Genomic DNA, 17497 nt, shown 5'->3' with positions numbered 1-17497 from the left:
ACTTCCGGCGAGTTTATGCCGCCTGCGGTGAAGAGAAGAGAGGTGTAACGCCCAAAGTCTTCCCCCCCCCGAACTTGGCACGCGCGCAGAGAGATACTCCTTCAAAAAAGAAATGACAGAGTGATAATCGGGTAAGCAAAAAACAAAAAAGGAGCTACGGCAAACTATTGGTCTTCTGTAGGCGCTGAGTGGAGTCGCTGTAGATCTCGGCATCTCCGAGATCTATCTTCAAACTATCTTCAAACTCTGCGCTGGAAATTAGCTCCTCGGTACATTAGAACGGATACAGCGTACGGCTCTGCACTTTTGGCATCTCTATGAGACCTAACCGGAACTTCCTGTCCAAGTTTCAACGGCGGTTTCCGCTCTTGCAGTGCAAAGTATAGAGCGGTTTCGTTCGCCATAGAGATTCCGAGAGAAGAGTGTCGCCGCCGCTGCTGGAGAAAAGAACGCGGACACAAAGGGAGGCTTCGATTTCACAGAAAGTTTCTCGCTCGTGCCTTTCTGGTTTCCCTACGGTTGCCTCATGTGGTGTGTTATAGAGATACAGGTCCCAACAACAACAGTTCCACTCGGAACGTATATTTAGTTCCGTGCTTCCGAAGCCATAGAGAAGACCGCATTACAACCGCAGCATATCTCATCCCCATTACACCCCTTGCTATTCCAGGATGCGTCTTCGGCCAACGCAACTGAAAAGCAGAACGACCCCAAATTTGGAACCAGGGATTTTCTTTTTATTAAAGGAGCGGGGTCAAAAGTTATCGGGGAAATGCCACACTCCACTCGGTGTTTTAGCCAAACCCTTCCCCGCCACACTTCCTGTCCGTTGCGAAACTTCGCCCCGCTTCCCGATGCCACACTTCCGGCCCCCGTGCAACTCCGAACCTCTTCCCCGCTGCATCCTCGGCCATGCCACACTTTCTGTCCGCTCTCCCACCCCGCCCCGTCCCTTGCAATCCAATGAAGCTGGTTAAAAGGCCTCCGCCCTGGATATAAAATGCAATTATTTTATTTAGGCTGAAGCAGAGATGGGAGCCGAATCCCTGCCCGGCCTAGTCAACGGGACTTGGGCTAAGTAGCAATTCCTGCCCCCCCCCCCGCGGTCCTCCCCTTTCTGCCTCCGTTTCCTCCGGGGTCCTAGCGCTCCTCCTCTTTCTCCTCCTCCTCCCGATGGAGCCGCAGACGAAGGAGAAAGCGAATAGACAAAGGATAGAGCAGGTAAGGAGAAAGCAAGAAATGCAGGCTGGGGCAGCCTTCCTGGGCCTTGACTTAATGCCTTCTTTCTATTTATTAATGCATTTTTAAAAACGATTAAAAAATAATAAAATAAAAAGCAGATCGGTCCTGGCGCAGCGCCTGGCTTGGATCCTGCTCCCCCTCCTTGCGCCCAGGCGGCCACCTCCCCTGGTCCTAGAGACAGCCATTTTGCCGGGGAGTCTCCGGAGATGCGTCTCTGGCTCGGGTGCCAGGCGCTGCCGGGACCTGCCCGGGCATCGCGGAGCCTGAGAGGGGGCCTGGGGGTGGGGTGGGGGGCTGAGAGCCTTTTGCTTTGTGTGGGGAGCGGGGAAGCAAAGGAGATGCGGGCTTCTCCTCCTGCCTCCTCCTCCTCTTTTTGTTTGTTGGTCCCTCGGTCCTAGAGACAGCCATTTTGCAAGGGAGGCTCTTCGGCCGGAGGAAACCTTTTGTGCGTCTCCGGGTTGCTCTCCCGGCCCCCGGAGCATCCAGCGGCAAACATCTGCTAGCAATTGCTCTCCCGGCGGACGCGCAAACGCCCAGACGTCCCCCTTGTTGCTGGAATCTATATTACGCCAGGGAGGTGGGAATTCCTTTGCAAAGGCTGTCTTTCAGGAGAGCAGTTTCTGCAACAGATCTGTCCATCTGCGAGAGCATTTTGCTTTAAAAAAAAGAGATGAATGGACAGCTCTAGAGCAGTTTACGTTAGAAGGAGGGACAAATCCTTATGGGTGTTTCAAAATATCGTTTAATCTCACAGTGCTGACATTAGTATATGGAATCGCGGCAATCCCCAAGTACATTCCACTGTAATGACGACCTCCCTAGGTGGTGATGGGGATGTAAGCAAAGTTGTGTACATGCAAATATAGGGAATAGGGACTCAGAAATAGGAATTATTTTGGTAAATAGAGACATTCTGGATTTATGATGAATCAGATTGTCTGCGCTTCAAATTGGGTTCCAGATAGATCATTGCAACTTCGAAGTGTTTGTCTCTCCAGCCTCCCTTAGATCTGTAATCTAGGAAGCATCTAGCTCTCTTCCCTAGATTCAGGTCAATTTACATAATGCATTTCTTTTGCTTCTACGTCAAACCTTTATTTTGAGGGTTTAGGCATTGAGCGGCAGCTATTTTTTTTATGAAAGGACAGGTGCCTTGACTCTTCGGATGAGAAGCCTGTACCTTCTGCCTAGGAAAGCTTCACTTCTGCTCCCAGATGTATGAAGGCTGGCTGTGGTCCTGTAGTGTGAAATGGGCATTCCAGATGTGCTCAGAGGCACTCTTTGTACCAACCTTTGAAGTGGGTTCCTTAGCTCAGATTATGCCCTGGGTAGGGGAAAGACTTTCTCTTGCAGGTTCTATTGTCCAGCCAGTCTCTCTCCTCTGCAAACTCCTCTCCATGGTTTGCAAACCTTTGCTGCCTTTCCCTCGCTGGGGTCTTAGAGACAGCCATTTTACATCCCAGGACTTCAGCCCATACAAAGGGAATAGAATTCTTCCTGTGTATACACCTCTGATTGCCTTTGCAAATCCCAGGAACTCCACCGGAAAGAGAATTGTGGATGGTGCTTATGATTATTTTTTTAAATTTTCCTCTGAAATTGTTCTTCCATCTTCCATAAAGATGCATTTTTAGCTGTTTTCTCCTCCCTTTATCGTCTCCCTGCCCCCATCCCCAGATCTTAATCCAGCCATTTTGCAAAGAGCACCATCCAGGCTCAGGGGAGGCAAACAAAATTCCTCCACGATCTGTCTTTGTTGAGCAGAGAAATATATCATTTCCACCCCTTCCCCACCCCAAACATGCTCTCCTGTCTGGATTTTGAACTCTGTTCCTACCAGCTGTCCTTTTCCTTCCCTTCTGGGGGCCAAATATGGGTCCCTGTACCCCAGATAGCCATTTTGGAACTATTCTGCATAAGGCAGGGAGAATTTTGGTGGTGGTGGTGGTGCTTAGTTGCACGCGCCTTGCAAACTGCCTGCAGGGCAGAGTCTCTTGCACTAAAGGAATTTCTGCATTCCAAAACCCTGTCCCTTCCTAGGTTCATAGATAGCCATGGCTTCTCAGAGCCCAGGCCCCAGTGACACCAGCAGCTATAGGTCCCACTCGCAACACGAACAACTTGCACATATATTAAACAGAATATATGTTATCCCCCTCCCCCCAAAAATGCTGTACCATTTAGCCCCATGGAATAAATATCTTCCACCCACATGCTTATTATTGTCTGGTTTTTACTGGATGCATTCAATTTATTTTTGTTTGGTTGATGAGTTTTACCCTTCCAGCCTTAGCCCACAAATCTTTAATTCATTTACAGCAGCACTCGGGATTTCCCCCTGCCTCCATGCAGTCCCTCTTCTGTGGCAAATCTAACCCCATGAGGTTGGGCAATCAACTCCCCAGCCGTACCAATGATTATTTAAGGGCTGAGTGCTGATGAGCCCTGACTCAGAAGCAATATATTTCTTCTCTACAACCCAGGATTTGTGGCGCTGCTTCTCCTGCATCTATCTATCAAGCAGTTGCTGCCTTGTGACTAGAAGAGGGAAGGATGACTCTAGGCCAGGCACAGGCAACCTTCAGCCCTCCATATGTTTTGGCCTACAATTCCCATGATCCCTAGCTAGCAGGACCAGTGGTCAGGGATGGTGGGAATTGTAGTCCAAAACATCAGGAGGGCCGAAGGTTGGCTATGTCTGCTCTACGCCCACTTCACGCTCACTTAGGGCCTGTGGGTGATGCTGCGGTGTTAATGGAGGAGCTAGTTCCAGCAGGCCGCTAGACCTCATGAAGCTAGATAAGAGATTGGCAAAACCCCAGCTGTAGGTTGCTCCTTGGGAATTGCAAGTGGGGAGAGTTCCTGTTGCTCTCCGGTCCCTTTTGCAGGCATCTGGTTGGCCACCGTGAGAACTAGGAAGGACTGGACTAGGTAGGCATGATTCAGCTGGGCTCTTTTCCATGGTTGTAGGAGGACAGTATTGAAGAAGAGTCCTGCGGGATCAGGCCAATGACCCATCTAGTCCAGCTAACCAGATACCTGAGGGAAACCTGGGACCAGAATGTGAGCACAAGAACACTCTCCCTTCCTGTGGTCCAGCAACTGGTATTCAGCTCGGGGGTAATCCTGGATCCTTTGCTGTCATTTGAGGCTCAGGTGGCCTCAGTGGCCTGGAGTGCCTTCCATCAGCTTAGGCTGGTGGCCCAGCTGTGCCCCTACCCAGACAGGGACAACCCAACTACTCTTGTCTATGCTCTGGTAATCTTGAGGCACTGCAATGCGTTATACATACCACTGCCTCTGAAGACGGCTTGGAAACTTCAGCTGGTGCGGAATTCAGCAGTTGTACTTCAGGAAATGAGAACGCCTCTCTGCATATGAACCAACCTGGTTCCTGTGGTCATCCTCTCAGGGCCTTCTTCATGTGGCTCCTCCACGAGAGGTCCGGAGGGTGGCAATACAAGAATGGGCCTTTTCTGCAGTGGCTCCCTGTCGGTGGAATGCTCTCCCTAGGGAGGCTCGCCTGGCACCTTCATTATACGCCTTTAGGCGCCAGGTGAAAACATTCCTCTTCAAGCAGGCCTTTGGCAAATTGACATCCTATACCCTTTTAGATGGGCTTGGCGGAGGGCGGTTTATTGGCTTATGAGTTTTTTTGTTCTTGGTTTTTACAATGTTTCTTGTGTTTTTATCTTGTATTCTTATGTCGCCAACCACCCTGAGATCTACAGACGAAGGGCAGTGTACAAATCAAACCAACAAACAAATATTCAGAAGCATTGCTGCCCCCAACTTTTAGCTTCCTTCTGCTTGTTTGTTTCAGGCCGAGGCCTCTCCCAAAATGGCGGAGGCTGTGGAGGAGGAGGAGTCAGGGGTGGAGGTGAAGCTGGAGGACGATGAGGAGGACGAGCCCGGCTACATCCAATCCGGCCGGCGCTACAAGTGCCTGACGTGCAGCAAGACCTTTCCGAACGCGCCCCGCGTGCAGCGCCACCTGACGTCCCACGCGGGCGGCGCCGGCCTGTCCGGCAAGCTGTCCTGCCCCAGCTGCAGGAAGGAGTTCCCCGACCGCGGGCAGCTCCGCAAGCACCAGCTCAGCCACCAGACGGAGCGCCCCTTCCAGTGCCAGCTGTGCGCCAAGGCCTACAAGACGGCGCCCGAGCTGCGCAACCACGGGCGCAGCCACAGCGGCGAGAAGCCCTTTGTGTGCCACGAGTGCGGCAAGGCCTTCATGCAGCCGGTCTGCTTGCGGGTGCACATGGCCCGCCACACAGGGGACCTCCCCTTTCGCTGCCAGCAGTGCCACAAGGGCTATGGCACGCTCTCCAAGCTGAAGATCCACCAGCGCTCCCACACGGGCGAGAAGCCCTACTCGTGCGGCGAGTGCGGCAAGCGCTTCGCCGACCCCTCGGTCTTCCGCAAGCACCGCCGCACCCACGCCGGGCTGCGCCCCTACCAGTGCCAGGCGTGCCACAAGACCTACGCCGAGCTCAAGGACCTGAAGAACCACGAGCGCTCGCACACAGGCGAGCGGCCCTTCCTGTGCCAGGACTGCGGCAAAGCCTTCTCGCGCTCGTCGTCGCTGGCCTGCCACCAGCGCATCCACGCAGCCCACAAGCCCTACCGCTGCAACCTGTGCAGCAAGGGCTTCACGCAGCTCTCCTCCTTCCAGAGCCACCAGCGCACGCACTCCGGGGAGAAGCCCTTCCTGTGCCCGCAGTGCGGGCGCATGTTCAGCGACCCCTCCAGCTTCCGGCGGCACCAGCGGGCGCACCAGGGCCTCAAGCCCTACGCCTGCGACAAGTGTGGCAAGGCCTTCCGCCAGCCGGCCGACCTGGCCATGCACCAGCGCATCCACACGGGCGAGAGGCCCCACAAGTGCCCCCAGTGCGACAAGAGCTTCGTGGCCTCGTGGGACCTCAAGCGCCACCTGCTGGTGCACTCGGGGCAGCGGCCCCACGAGTGCGGCGAGTGCGGCAAGAGGTTCGCCGAGCGTGCCAGCCTCACCAAGCACTACCGCGTCCACTCCGGGGAGAGGCCCTTCAAGTGTGGCCGCTGCGGGAAGGCCTTTGTGGTCTCGTCCAGCCTCAGGAAGCACGAGCGCACCCACGGCAACGAGGCCGGCGACAAGCCCGCCCCCCTCACCAGCCAGGACCTCCTCGCCACAGACCAGGCGGCCATCGTTGTTGCCACGGTGATGCCCGCTTGCGGGGAGTGCGGCGAGGCCTTTGGCTCCGCCCAGGAGCTGCGGCGCCATGAGCGGCTGCTCCACCCTTCCCTGCGCCCGTTCCCCTGCCCTGAGTGCGGCAAGGGGTTCTCGGACCGGGCCGGGCTGCGCAAGCACGAGCGCATCCACTCCGGGGTCCGCCCCCACGCCTGCCCCCAGTGCCCCAAGGCGTTCCTGGGTGCCTCCGACTTGCGCAAGCACCTCAAGACGCACGCAGCCACCGAAAACAGGAGCCCCGACGAAACCGTGGTGACCGCCACTATCACGACCTACGAGCAGCTGCTCCCCGCCCACATCCACCCCCATCACGACGATGACGGGATAGAAACGGACAAGGATTCTCCCTCGGACTGTCTTCCGGAGGCTCTCACTGAACCTTCCTAAGCGCAGTCTCCTTTCCTGACATGGGACTGGGCAGCTTGGCTTGCCAGAATCATGGCCTCCCCACACCATGGTGGCATGCCTTCATGATCCCCATAGTCCTTCCTTCCTTTCCTCCCCCCTCCTTCCCTTCCCTTCCCTTCCCCTTCCTCCCTCCCTCCCTTCCTTCCTTCCTTCCTTCCTTCCTTCCTTCCTTCTTTCCTTCCCTCTTTCCTCATAAGGCTGTGTGGTTAGTACTCCTTTGACGCCTCCCCTTTGTGGTACAGCTCTTGCTCCTCCAGCTCTTCTCCTTTTAGAAGCAGGCTTGGCTATGGGTGCTTCGTAAGTCTTGCCTCTTAAGTCGGTGTGGCTTTAGGCTCCCTCGCTAGCCCTGCCCCTTCCCCCAGCATCAGACATTTGCCTACCTGGTGGAACATCTGCGACCTGCACGTCGGGGTGTGTGGATGAGCTTTTAAAACATGGACACCCCCTCACACACACACCAATAGGAGTCCATATTTGCTGCGTTTGTGCGTGTGCTTCTGCCCCCTGCAGACCAATCCTGCTGTCGGATTGTGTGCGCATCTGTGGCAATCCATTGGTTTACTGACACTGTGTGGGGTTTTTTTTGGGGGGGTGGAGTTAAATTAGGGGAGTGGGTGGGGGGGAGAATGCAAGGAACCTCCCCCCGCCCTATCAACTCCCAGAACAATTAACTCTACTCAATCTGGGTCATGCTGTCTGAACAGATCAAATAAAAGCCTTGTGGGTTTTTTATAAAAAAAGTGGGTGGAGAAAGTGCTCAATCCTATAAGACTTGCGAGTTGTGGTCATGGGGTAACAGGACCCCAAAGTCTTTTTACTCCCCTTGCCTGACCTACTGAATCTGGCTCCTCTTCCAGAGCTGAGGATGGAATTCAGATGTCCTGCTCCTTTCCTGCCGGCTGCTACAAACCTTCCCAGGGAGCACAGCAGTCTTCGGCCATCCATATTGTGTAGCCCTTGTTACTGCAAAGCCTCTGCTGCTGATTGGCTGGGCTGCTGTGACGGCTCAGAATGCTCAGCAGCTCGTGGAACCAAGCGGTTTGCTGGGCGGCTTGTCTGGGGGAAGGGAAATTTGTCAGTTTGGTTGGGGTTTAAACATCGCACGGAAAGTGGCGAGGAAAAGACTACGCGAGGGCAGGGGGGCCTTAAGGGCAGGGGGGCCTTAAGGGCAGGGGGGCCTTAGGCAAGGAAGCTGGAGGAGAAACACTGCAAGAATTACACATACAGCTTGTACAAAATGTACACACACAGTGCATTGGCGGGAAGGAAGTGGGCAGGCAGTGTGTGAGAGGTGGGTGGTATGCCCTGACAAGAGCAGCGTGGGGGGGCAACCTTTTTTGTGTATGTCGGGGGCATGTTAACTTGTCTAAAATTAGTGGCTCTGGCTGGTGGAACACGTCATGCAGCCTCTTGTTCACAGGCGATTGTGGCGTTAATAAGAATAATATTTTTATTATTTATATGCCTCCGATCTGACTGGATTCCCCCAGCCACGCCGGGCAGCTTCCAACAGAATATTAAAACACACACACACAAAAACCCTGAAACATATTAAGGCCTGACCCTGTAGTCAAAGACAGTGTGTTTTCTGGGCTTCACCTCTCCCTGGTGTGTGAACAGCTGTGAGTGGCTGGTGGTCCAGGGTTCCTGCCGTCAAGTCGTGAAATGGCTTGCTAACATCTTTTCTGTGGCGGGAGGTGTCAAAAGTGATTGTCTTCCCATGGCAGGGCCGGTGTTTGGGGCCTCTCACTCGTGATGTTTGGCCAACCCAGACCAGGATGAGATTAGGGTGTTTCGTTTTCACTAGAGGCCCTGTGCCTTTTCAGCTGCACGGCAGACGGAAATTTAGTAGGCAAAGCTGCCTTAGACCGAGGCAGACCATTGGTGCATATAGCTCAGTACTGTCTACAGTAACTGGCAGCAGATTTGGGGGATTTTGGACAAAGATGCTTCTCCTAGCACATCCTGGAGCTGCCAGGGATTGAACCCGGGACCTTCTGCATGCCAAGCACATGCTCTGCCAGTCTGACCAGTCTCTGCTTCGACAGGCAGCAGCTCCCCACTGAATGTGGGACAGAACTCCATGCAAAATATGTGCCTTAAACCTCTCCGCTTCCCCCAGCAATACTTCTCTGTGGTAGGAGCAGCTCCATCTATTGAATGTTCACTTAGTCTTAAAGGTAAAGGTAAAGGGACCCCTGACCATTAGGTCCAGTTGTGGCCGACTCTGGGGTTGCGGCGCTCATCTCGCTTTATTGGCCAAGGGAGCCAGCCTACAGCTTCCGGGTCATGTGGCCAGCATGACTAAGCCACTTCTGGTGAACCAGAACAGCGCACGGAAACGCCATTTACCTTCCCGCCAGAGCGGTACCTATTTATCTACTTGCACTTTGAGGTGCTTTCGAACTGCTATGTTGGCAGGAGCAGGGACCAAGCAACGGGAGCTCACCCCGTCGTGGGGATTCGAACCACCAACCTGATTGGCAAGTCCTGGGCTCTGTGGTTTAACCCACAGCACCACCCACGCCCCTTCACTTAGTCTTAGCAGATATTAAAGGTGTGCAGCCTTTGCCTGTAGAAAGGCAGATGAGATTTAGGAGTTCTAGGGCCCCGACCTCCGTTCCAAACCCTCAGCTCTTTGGGCCAGAGGTAGCCAATGTAGCCCCCTCCAGATGCTGTGGACTACAACTCCCATCCCCCCAGATCATTGCCCATGCTCATTGGGGCCAGTGGGACATTGGGGGACCCTGGCCACCCCTGCTCTGCACCCAGGAGGATGGGACAGGGTGCAGCCATTGGATACCTTCAGTCCCCACCCGCGTGGCTCAGGGTGAAGGATGATGGGAGTTGTAGTCCAACAACACCAGGACATTTCTCTCTCCTGCAGAACGACCTGGCAAGGTTGTCTTTTGCCTCAGCAGAGCTCAGTCTTTGCAGACAGAAGCTCCAAGATTCAACCTTGGGCATCCCCAAAGAGCTTCTCTGTTGACAATACTAAGCTAAGTGGACCAGTAAGAGGCAGCTTCCCTGTCAAGCTTAATCCCCAGCAACTCCAGCTAAAAGGATAATATAAAAAGCTGGTGTTTGCTGCCGCAGTCTGATCAAGTACAATGTTCTCCATTGGCTAGGAATCCCAAGAGCCACATTCCCTTCTGGGCAACCTCCTGAGGGCCATGTCCTAGTGCTGGGGGGGGGGGTGGGTGGGATAAAAGTGAGCAACAAACATACCCCTCCCACTTTCTGTCATAGGTTAGTTTATGTATACAGCCACACAGGGCTGGGGTGGTGGTGGTGGCCTGGAGAGGGGTGGTGGCCCAAAAAGAGATTTGGAGGCCAGAACAAGAGGCTTGGGTGGCCCCAATTGAGATTTGGGTTGCCCCCTTCAGTATGCCTCTTGAGCAAAACAACAACAATTATTATTATTATTATTATTATTATTATTATCCCCCACATATAAATACATAATATAACATCAAACATTAAAAACTCGAACCTGAAAACTTTTGCATTGAAAGCAGAAACTGTTAACTGTGGGCTACATCACTTCTCTCCTTCCCTCCCTGTGTCCTATGGTCAGGGAAATACACCCAGAAATGTTCAATTCAGCCTTGAAAATAGCTGTTCGCCTGTGGTGACTAGAAAGACCCTCAAGGTGAGCAGACACCGTCATTTTTGCAAGGCATTTTGTTCTCTCTCACATTTTCTGTGGCTAGTGTTTATCAGAACAGGACTCGAGAGACCAAAGTTTAAAATCCCCACTTGAGCACGGGGTGACCTTGAGCCATTCATGTTTTCTCTCAGCCTAGCTTATTTCACGGGGCTGTGGTTGGGGAGGGCGAGGTGGTGCCGGCACCCAGAGCTGCTTAAAGTGAGGATGAGACAAAAACAATGCAACAAATAAGAATAAATAAATTAGCAGAGGTGTAAATGTTGCTGCCCTCCCCCCCCCCAACTTGCAATGTTCCTTTAGCAACCAACCCGCCTCCCAACCCACACACGACTTGTGACGAGTGTCGACCTCAGAATCCCACCTGCTCTGCTTTTCTCAGCCACCTGGTGATCGATGACTCTTGTCACATCTGAGGTTAGGTTTCTTTTTCCCCCTTCTGAACTGCGACATCCTGTCTCTGGTAGACAGATACATGCGCACGCAGACACCAGCCCCAGTCGAGCAACACACGGACCCACCAGCCGACACGCTGACTTTCCTTCTCCTTCTGAAGGTAGGTGTTTCTGGGTGGATATTAGAAGAAAGGAAGTTGGATCAGTAGCCTCCATTATTTGTTGGCTTTCTTTGCTTGACCTGGGAGTGCAGCCCCCCCAGTTGTCCCTATTTTCCAGGGATTTAGAAAAACCGTCCCAGTTTCGCTAAGGACGTCCCACTTTTCCTTAGGATGTCCTTATTTTCATTGGATAAATGTTGGAGGGTATCGTAGGATGTCCCTATTCTCGTTGGAATTTTTTTGGAGGTTATGGAGTAACCCGACCCCTGAGACGTCTGAAGGCAATCCTGTATAGGGAAGTTTTTAAAAATATTTATTATGTTTTTACTTATGTTGGAAGCTGCCCAGAGTGGCTGGGGAAACCCAGTAAGATGTGTGGGGTATAAATAGTAGAATTGTCATTATGGAATGGGACGTCCCTATTTTCATTGGAGAAATGTGGGAGTGTGACCAGGGGTGTGGGGTTTGCCCAAGAAAAGCCTCTCACATCCCCTTCATTGCCCCACTGCAACACAACAGTCCTACTTTCCGGTAGTTGCTGCCGCCTCCCCCCCCCCCACCTTTACTCCTGCAATCTCAAATTGGAGGGAACCTGGGATGCACTCAAGCAATGGCTTCTTCAACATGCACCTTTGTGGTTTACTCAAGAGTGCATTCTCTCCGAGCCTCTCCTAAAACTCATATGAGTGTGCTGCCCACTTACAGCTCCAATCCTAAACTCCAAGTAGCTGGTAGCATCTAGACACAAGAAAATTCTCAGTCCCTGAGTATGGCAAACGTACACATTTCAGCAATCAAATTAAGAAACTTTTCTTGCCAAAGTTGGAAGCCACCTCCAGTCCCTGCTGAGCTGTGGCAATATTCTGGTCTGTGTTCCATTGAGAATCAAGATGTAGCGGAGGCTGTTGCAGTTTTAATAAATATAATTTATTCAACTATTTACACCTTCAGTCCACATGGGGAGAGTCCAGATCTTACAACATGGTCATCTCAAGAGGGGATTGTTCTCCACAGCTGTGCAGGAGTCTGACGAATCTCCTGCCAAAATTGCTCTGGCTTTTGTTCCCAGCTATTCCAAGCCTCCTGCCAAAGGCCCAAAACGTTCTTGTGACATCACACCCACACCTTTCATTCATCTCAATGGCTGTTCTTCCTGCCTTTTGTCAAGTTAATGACTGGGACGGCTCCTCTGACAGGGGTCTCCTATCACAGAAAAACTGGCCTGGCCTGGATTGTGGCACTTTTTGCCAAATCCAGAAAAGTCTGGTTCCAAGCATTTATTGCAACTAAGAACTTTGAGGACTCTGGTTCCAAGCATTTATTGCAACTAAGAACTTTGAGGACTCTGCCCACCCCCACCCCCCAAAAACACTTTAGCCGAGAGGTTTTGCATCCTAAGGAAAAGAGGGTTGTGAAGTTGCTGAGCTGCACAAAAGGTGTATTGCCCCAATTACTCTACAGTGGTATATATATATACAGGGCTTTTTTTTCAGTGGGAACCCATTGGAACTCAGTTCCCGCATCTCTCAGGTGGGCGCCATTGCCATTCTAAGAGAACAAGGAAGGCGTTTATGGTGAGTTGTGGCACCTCTTTTTCCAGAAAAATAGCCTGGACTGATGGGATGTGGAGTCCAACAACACCTCAAGGGCCACAGGTTGATCACCTATTGTTTAGTTATTTTATTACATTTGTATGGTTCTCCCTCTCCCCAGGTCATCCTCTCAACAACCCTGTGAGGTAGACTAGGCAGAGAGATTAAGACCTCCCCAAGGTCAAGCTTTGTGGCTGAGTGGGGATTCAAACTCGGGTTTTTTGCTCCTTGTCCAGCGCTCAAACCACAACACCACACTGGCTCCAACTTCACACAAACCACTTCTCATATACACCCTCGTGAAGCACAATAAGGACACGTGCGAGGAAGTTTAATACAGATGTAGATGGAATGCAGAAACAGGATGAAAGTTTCTGCACTTGAAAGTTGGAAAATGAAGCTGATTAATAGGCACTGACAAGACCATAGATTTTGCCTGATAGGCAGTAGCGAGGAGTTTCAAAGGGCAACGCTGCCACATGAAGTGTCTGATTCTGAGAGCACACAGAGCAGACCTCCTGATGAGATGGTATCTGCAGAGTGCAGTGACTGGTTGGGTATATTATGGGTGAAATCAGGTATACTGGTCCCCCATTGTATAGGGTTTTTGTACACAATCCCTGAACTTAGCCTGGTAGTAAGTTTGCAGCCAGTGCCTCAAAGCCCTTCCTCAGAATCATTCCTTCCCACATTGCAACGGACTAACTTCAAGCATGCACCGCATCCCAGGACGTTCCGAGTTATCAGTTCCTTTCTCGTTGCAGGGTGTCTTCCCAGAGGGCCGGCCATGCTGAAAGCGAGCCCTGCATCCTCAGTGCCTCTCTTCTTCCTCTTCCTCCTCTTCCTCGGCGTCTCCCCACAATGCCACAAGGCCACGGAGGATGAATGCCTGGAACACAAGGACTTTGTCCCTGGGCACAGCTTGGCCGGCGAGGGCATCGACATCACCACTCTGGAGAAGAAAGGGGCAAAGGTCCTGGATATGAACCAGTGGCAGAGGCCAGACGGGAGCTGCACCTTGTGCCAGAACCCCCTGCTGGAGGGGAAGCCGCTCCAGAGGCTCCCGGTGGCTGCCATTGACTGGGAAGCCAAAACCTGGTGCCAAAGGAGCGTGCATTCCTCCGTGCAGGAGTCTGGCATCTCTCTGGTCCTGGCAGAAGGATCCGACGTGAAGAACGACTGGAAGGCAGGGCTGGAGGTGGAGGTGAAGCCCCAGGCCCAGGCCCAGGTGGCTCTGGCAGGGTCCCACTCCAAGATGGCCGAATTCAGTCGGGAGAAGAGCTCTCAGGACAAGTACAGTTTTGCGAGCCATGAGGTCTCCTGCTCCCACTACAGGTGAGGAAGGCAGGGAATGGGGGAAGGCAGGGTAGAGGAATGGCTTGGGGGCAGACAGGGAGAAAGGCCGAAGGGCCGTAGCTGGCTTTTCGTGCTGATTTGTTAAGGGTGCCGGGAAATGTAGATCTGGGAGGCAGCGCCAGCCTGAGATGTTTCAGCACCCGAGGCAAACCACAAAACAGCACCCCTCCATTTGGGGTGAGTGAAGATCTACATTGGGAACAAGGGAAGGAATCAAATCAACTTTACCCAATGGCGGAAGTGGACAGTGCTGTCTTTCTAGAAAAAGAGGTGTCAGAGCTCACCCTTGCTCTCTTAGAATGGAAACGGCACCCACCTGAAAGGTGCCAGAGATGAGCTCCAGTGAGCTCAGGCTGAAAATAAGCCCTGGAAGTGGGAATCAAAGGTCTTTGGGGAAAGGGGCCTGCTCTGAATCAAGCCGGATGGGTGCAGAGCCAGGGGCGTAGCCAGGATTTTTGTTAGGGGGTGAACCTCAGTTTGCTATGTATTTTTATTGATTGGGGGGGGCAGCTGCCCCTCCCTGCCCCCCCCTTGGCTATGCCCATGTGCAGAGCCCAGGAGATCTCAAAGGGCAGCGCCCACCATTTCCTCCCTGAGGTGGGAAGAGACCAGCAGCCCCTCCTGTTCACTGAGAGACCCCTGTAGAAGTAGCATCTGGAGGAGGCAGCAGATCCGGCCTCCAAGGAGCCCTTTGCAACTACCGCTGCCACAACTATAAGTGATGCGTTCCTTGGAAGCTGGATCTGCTGGCCCTGTGGATCCTGCCGCCTAAGGCGGTCTTCTCACCTTGCCTTATGGGTGGGAGGGGTCAACTGCAGAGCCTGGAAGCAGGCCAATCAAATTAAGAAGCCACGTTTCAGCAACTGCTACCCCACACTCCTATTTGTCCAATTTGTGAGCGGGGAGAGGGGGGAATGGTTTTGTTCCACAAGAATTCCAGATCAACCTTACTTGCCCCACCCAAATTTTGCCGGCCTGCAATCCATCAGTGCCCACTGGAAAACAGCGACTGCCTGGGAGCTCCCTGAATAACCTCCTCCTTTTCCCTGCAGCTTCCGCCTTGGCCATTACTTGCCGCAGAGCAGCCATTTCAAATACGCCGTGAAGACCCTTCCCAAAAAGTACCGGCCTGATTCCCAGCTGGAATACCGCCAGCTGATCCAAACCTACGGGACCCATTTCATACAACAGATTCACTTGGGGGGCCGAGTGAGGGACGTGACGGCTGTGCGGGTGTGCGAGGCAACGCTGGACGGGGCGACCACGGACGAGGTCAAGGATTGCCTTAGCCTGGAGGCCGCCGCCAGCCTCGGCAAAGTCAAGATGAACGCTGCCTTCCAGAAGTGTGAGGAGCTGAGGAAGAAGGGGAATTTCAAGGGCTCTTTCCACCAGACGTTCAGCGAGCGGCAGACGGAGGTTGTGGGTGGGAACAGCCAGGCGGACGTGCTCTTCTGCGATGGGCAGAGCACAGAGCCCTTCAAGGACTGGTTGGAAAGCCTCAAATCCGTCCCTGGTTTGGTCTCCTACTCCCTGGTGCCCATCCACACCTTGGTGACCAAGGGGGACCCCAAGAGAGAGGGGTTGCGGCAGGCGGTGAGCGAGTACGTGAGAGAACGGGCGCTGTGGAGGAACTGCTCCCAGCCCTGCCCACCAGGGACGCGGCGGAGCAGCAGGGACGCCTGCTCGTGTGTCTGCGCCAGTGACGGCACTACCAACGCTATGTGCTGCTCGCGGGCGCGAGGGCTGGGCAAGCTGAAGGTGACGATTGTGCGTGCCAGGAACTTGTGGGGAGACTACGGGTCACGGACTGACGCCTTCGTCAAGGTCTTCTACAACGGCAGGGAGATGCGCACTCCCACCATATGGAACAACGACAACCCAGAATGGAAGGTCCACTTGGATGTGGGGAACATCCAAGTCTTGGGGGAGACCAGCAAGTTGCGGGTACAGGTCTGGGACGAAGACAACAGATGGGATGACGACCTGCTGGGGTCGTGCGACGAACCCCTGCAAGCTGGGAAGCCGCAAAATAAAATATGTTACCTTAATCATGGGAGCCTGGAATTCCAATACCACTTGGAGTGCGGTCCCTTTCTAGGAGGTCCCTACTGCTTGGATTACGTCCCTCAGAAGCCGAACTATGTAGGTGACTTGTTGCAATGGAATGGCTAAGTGGACCCCGTCAAGCAAAGGGCTCCTTGAGACGGTGGGCCCAATGGATTTCTCCCTCAAGCTTAGAGGACCCCGGTTTTTAAATGTTCAATGTTTTATTATGTTTTTGTATATGCTGGAAGCAACCCAGTCAGATGGACAGGGTACAAATAATAAATTTATTATTATTAGTTGTTTCTGCATGTGCTACTTATCTCTAAAACACAATCTGTCTTTCTTCTCACTTGCTAACATTTCAAACCACCAAATTCCAGGTTTAGAGTTGTATCCATAGCTAGTTCTGCTCAGAGAAGACCCACTGAAATGAACGAGCCCAAGAGTGTCATGTTAACTTCAATGGGCCTACTCATGAGTTAAGATAATTACAAGAATACCTCACAAGGGCAGCCAAGCCAGAGCCAATTTTTGGAGAGGGTGTCACGTATACCCCTGAAATGTAAGATATTCCTAATGATGGATGCTTCTGGCCATTTGCCAGTCCCCAGCACCCCCTGCAAACAGATGGGACATATAGATACTGTATAGGACAGGAAATGCAAAGATTGAAAAGGTTGGTATGGGTTTCTTTGGGGTGGGTGGGAGGCTTGCACCTTCTCACTATTGCATGTGTATGAATTAATGGCACAGGACTAAATGTGAAGGGAATACAACCTATAAAGTGTCATTAGGACTTAATGTACTCAAATGCTCCCTTACGAAATACGTGTTTGGATGGGTAGCAGATTAAGTGGCATCATCTTAGGGCCACTTCTTTAGCAAGACACTTTTCTTTTGGTAAGTGAGTCGTTAGTGAATGGCACTGCATTAAAGCCCTTTGGAAAGAGGCCAGATCTTCAATTAACACATTTCACACAACCCAAATGATCACTTAAAAACTAGAGAGTTATCACCAGTCAGTCCTATCTGGAGTTAGAACCAGCAATGATTGGCAAGTGCAGAATATGTTCTGCAAAATGAAGGCGATTTGAACTGCTCCGGGGCAGGAATAAGTCTCTGGGCTAGTTTATATGCTTGGCAGAACAGCAAACCTCTCTCTCTCTCTCTCTCTCTCACACACACACACACAATATTTTACGTTATAAAAGTGATTAGACTGACGAGCAAGCACATTACATCTCAACTGGAAAAGCAAGTTGCATCTTCTTTGAAATCGCTGTACCAAATATTCAGCCACAAATGTCAAAAAGACCACATGGTCCATATCGCAATTTAGCCCCCCACACCACAGTCTTCAGTAAGAGGCTGAGGCAGGAAGTGGCAAGAGAGGCAAAAAGCAATAT

The 17497-nt window shown here is 52.4% G+C and overlaps 2 protein-coding genes across 4 annotated transcripts; both read left to right on the top strand.

Moving 5' to 3' along the window:
• Positions 1 to 913: 913 nt before the first annotated feature.
• ZNF668 (zinc finger protein 668) lies at positions 914 to 6990 on the top strand. The gene is made up of 2 exons (XM_081835247.1): positions 914 to 1221; positions 5066 to 6990. Exons 1-2 carry the CDS (start codon positions 1174 to 1176, stop codon positions 6851 to 6853), a joined length of 1836 nt encoding a protein of 611 aa, XP_081691373.1. The 5' UTR covers positions 914 to 1173; the 3' UTR covers positions 6854 to 6990.
• Positions 6991 to 10481: 3491 nt separating this feature from the next.
• PRF1 (perforin 1) lies at positions 10482 to 16387 on the top strand. 3 transcript variants are annotated; one of them, XM_081835245.1, is made up of 4 exons: positions 11060 to 11097; positions 12591 to 12671; positions 13454 to 14024; positions 15098 to 16387. In XM_081835245.1, the coding sequence occupies exons 3-4, from the start codon at positions 13477 to 13479 to the stop codon at positions 16215 to 16217; spliced, it is 1668 nt and encodes a 555-aa protein (XP_081691371.1). In that variant the 5' UTR covers positions 11060 to 11097; positions 12591 to 12671; positions 13454 to 13476; the 3' UTR covers positions 16218 to 16387. The 3 variants fall into 3 exon arrangements, with proteins under 3 accessions (XP_081691370.1, XP_081691372.1, XP_081691371.1); XM_081835244.1 differs by lacking the exon at positions 12591 to 12671 and having other exon boundaries at positions 10482 to 11097; XM_081835246.1 differs by lacking the exon at positions 12591 to 12671 and having other exon boundaries at positions 11007 to 11111; positions 13469 to 14024.
• Positions 16388 to 17497: the final 1110 nt, after the last annotated feature.

The sequence above is a fragment of the Podarcis erhardii genome (genome assembly GCF_964252035.2).
Source record: "Podarcis erhardii genome assembly, chromosome: 13".
Classification (NCBI taxonomy): Eukaryota; Metazoa; Chordata; class Lepidosauria; order Squamata; family Lacertidae; genus Podarcis; species Podarcis erhardii.
This window is presented reverse-complemented; position numbering and strand designations above follow the sequence as displayed.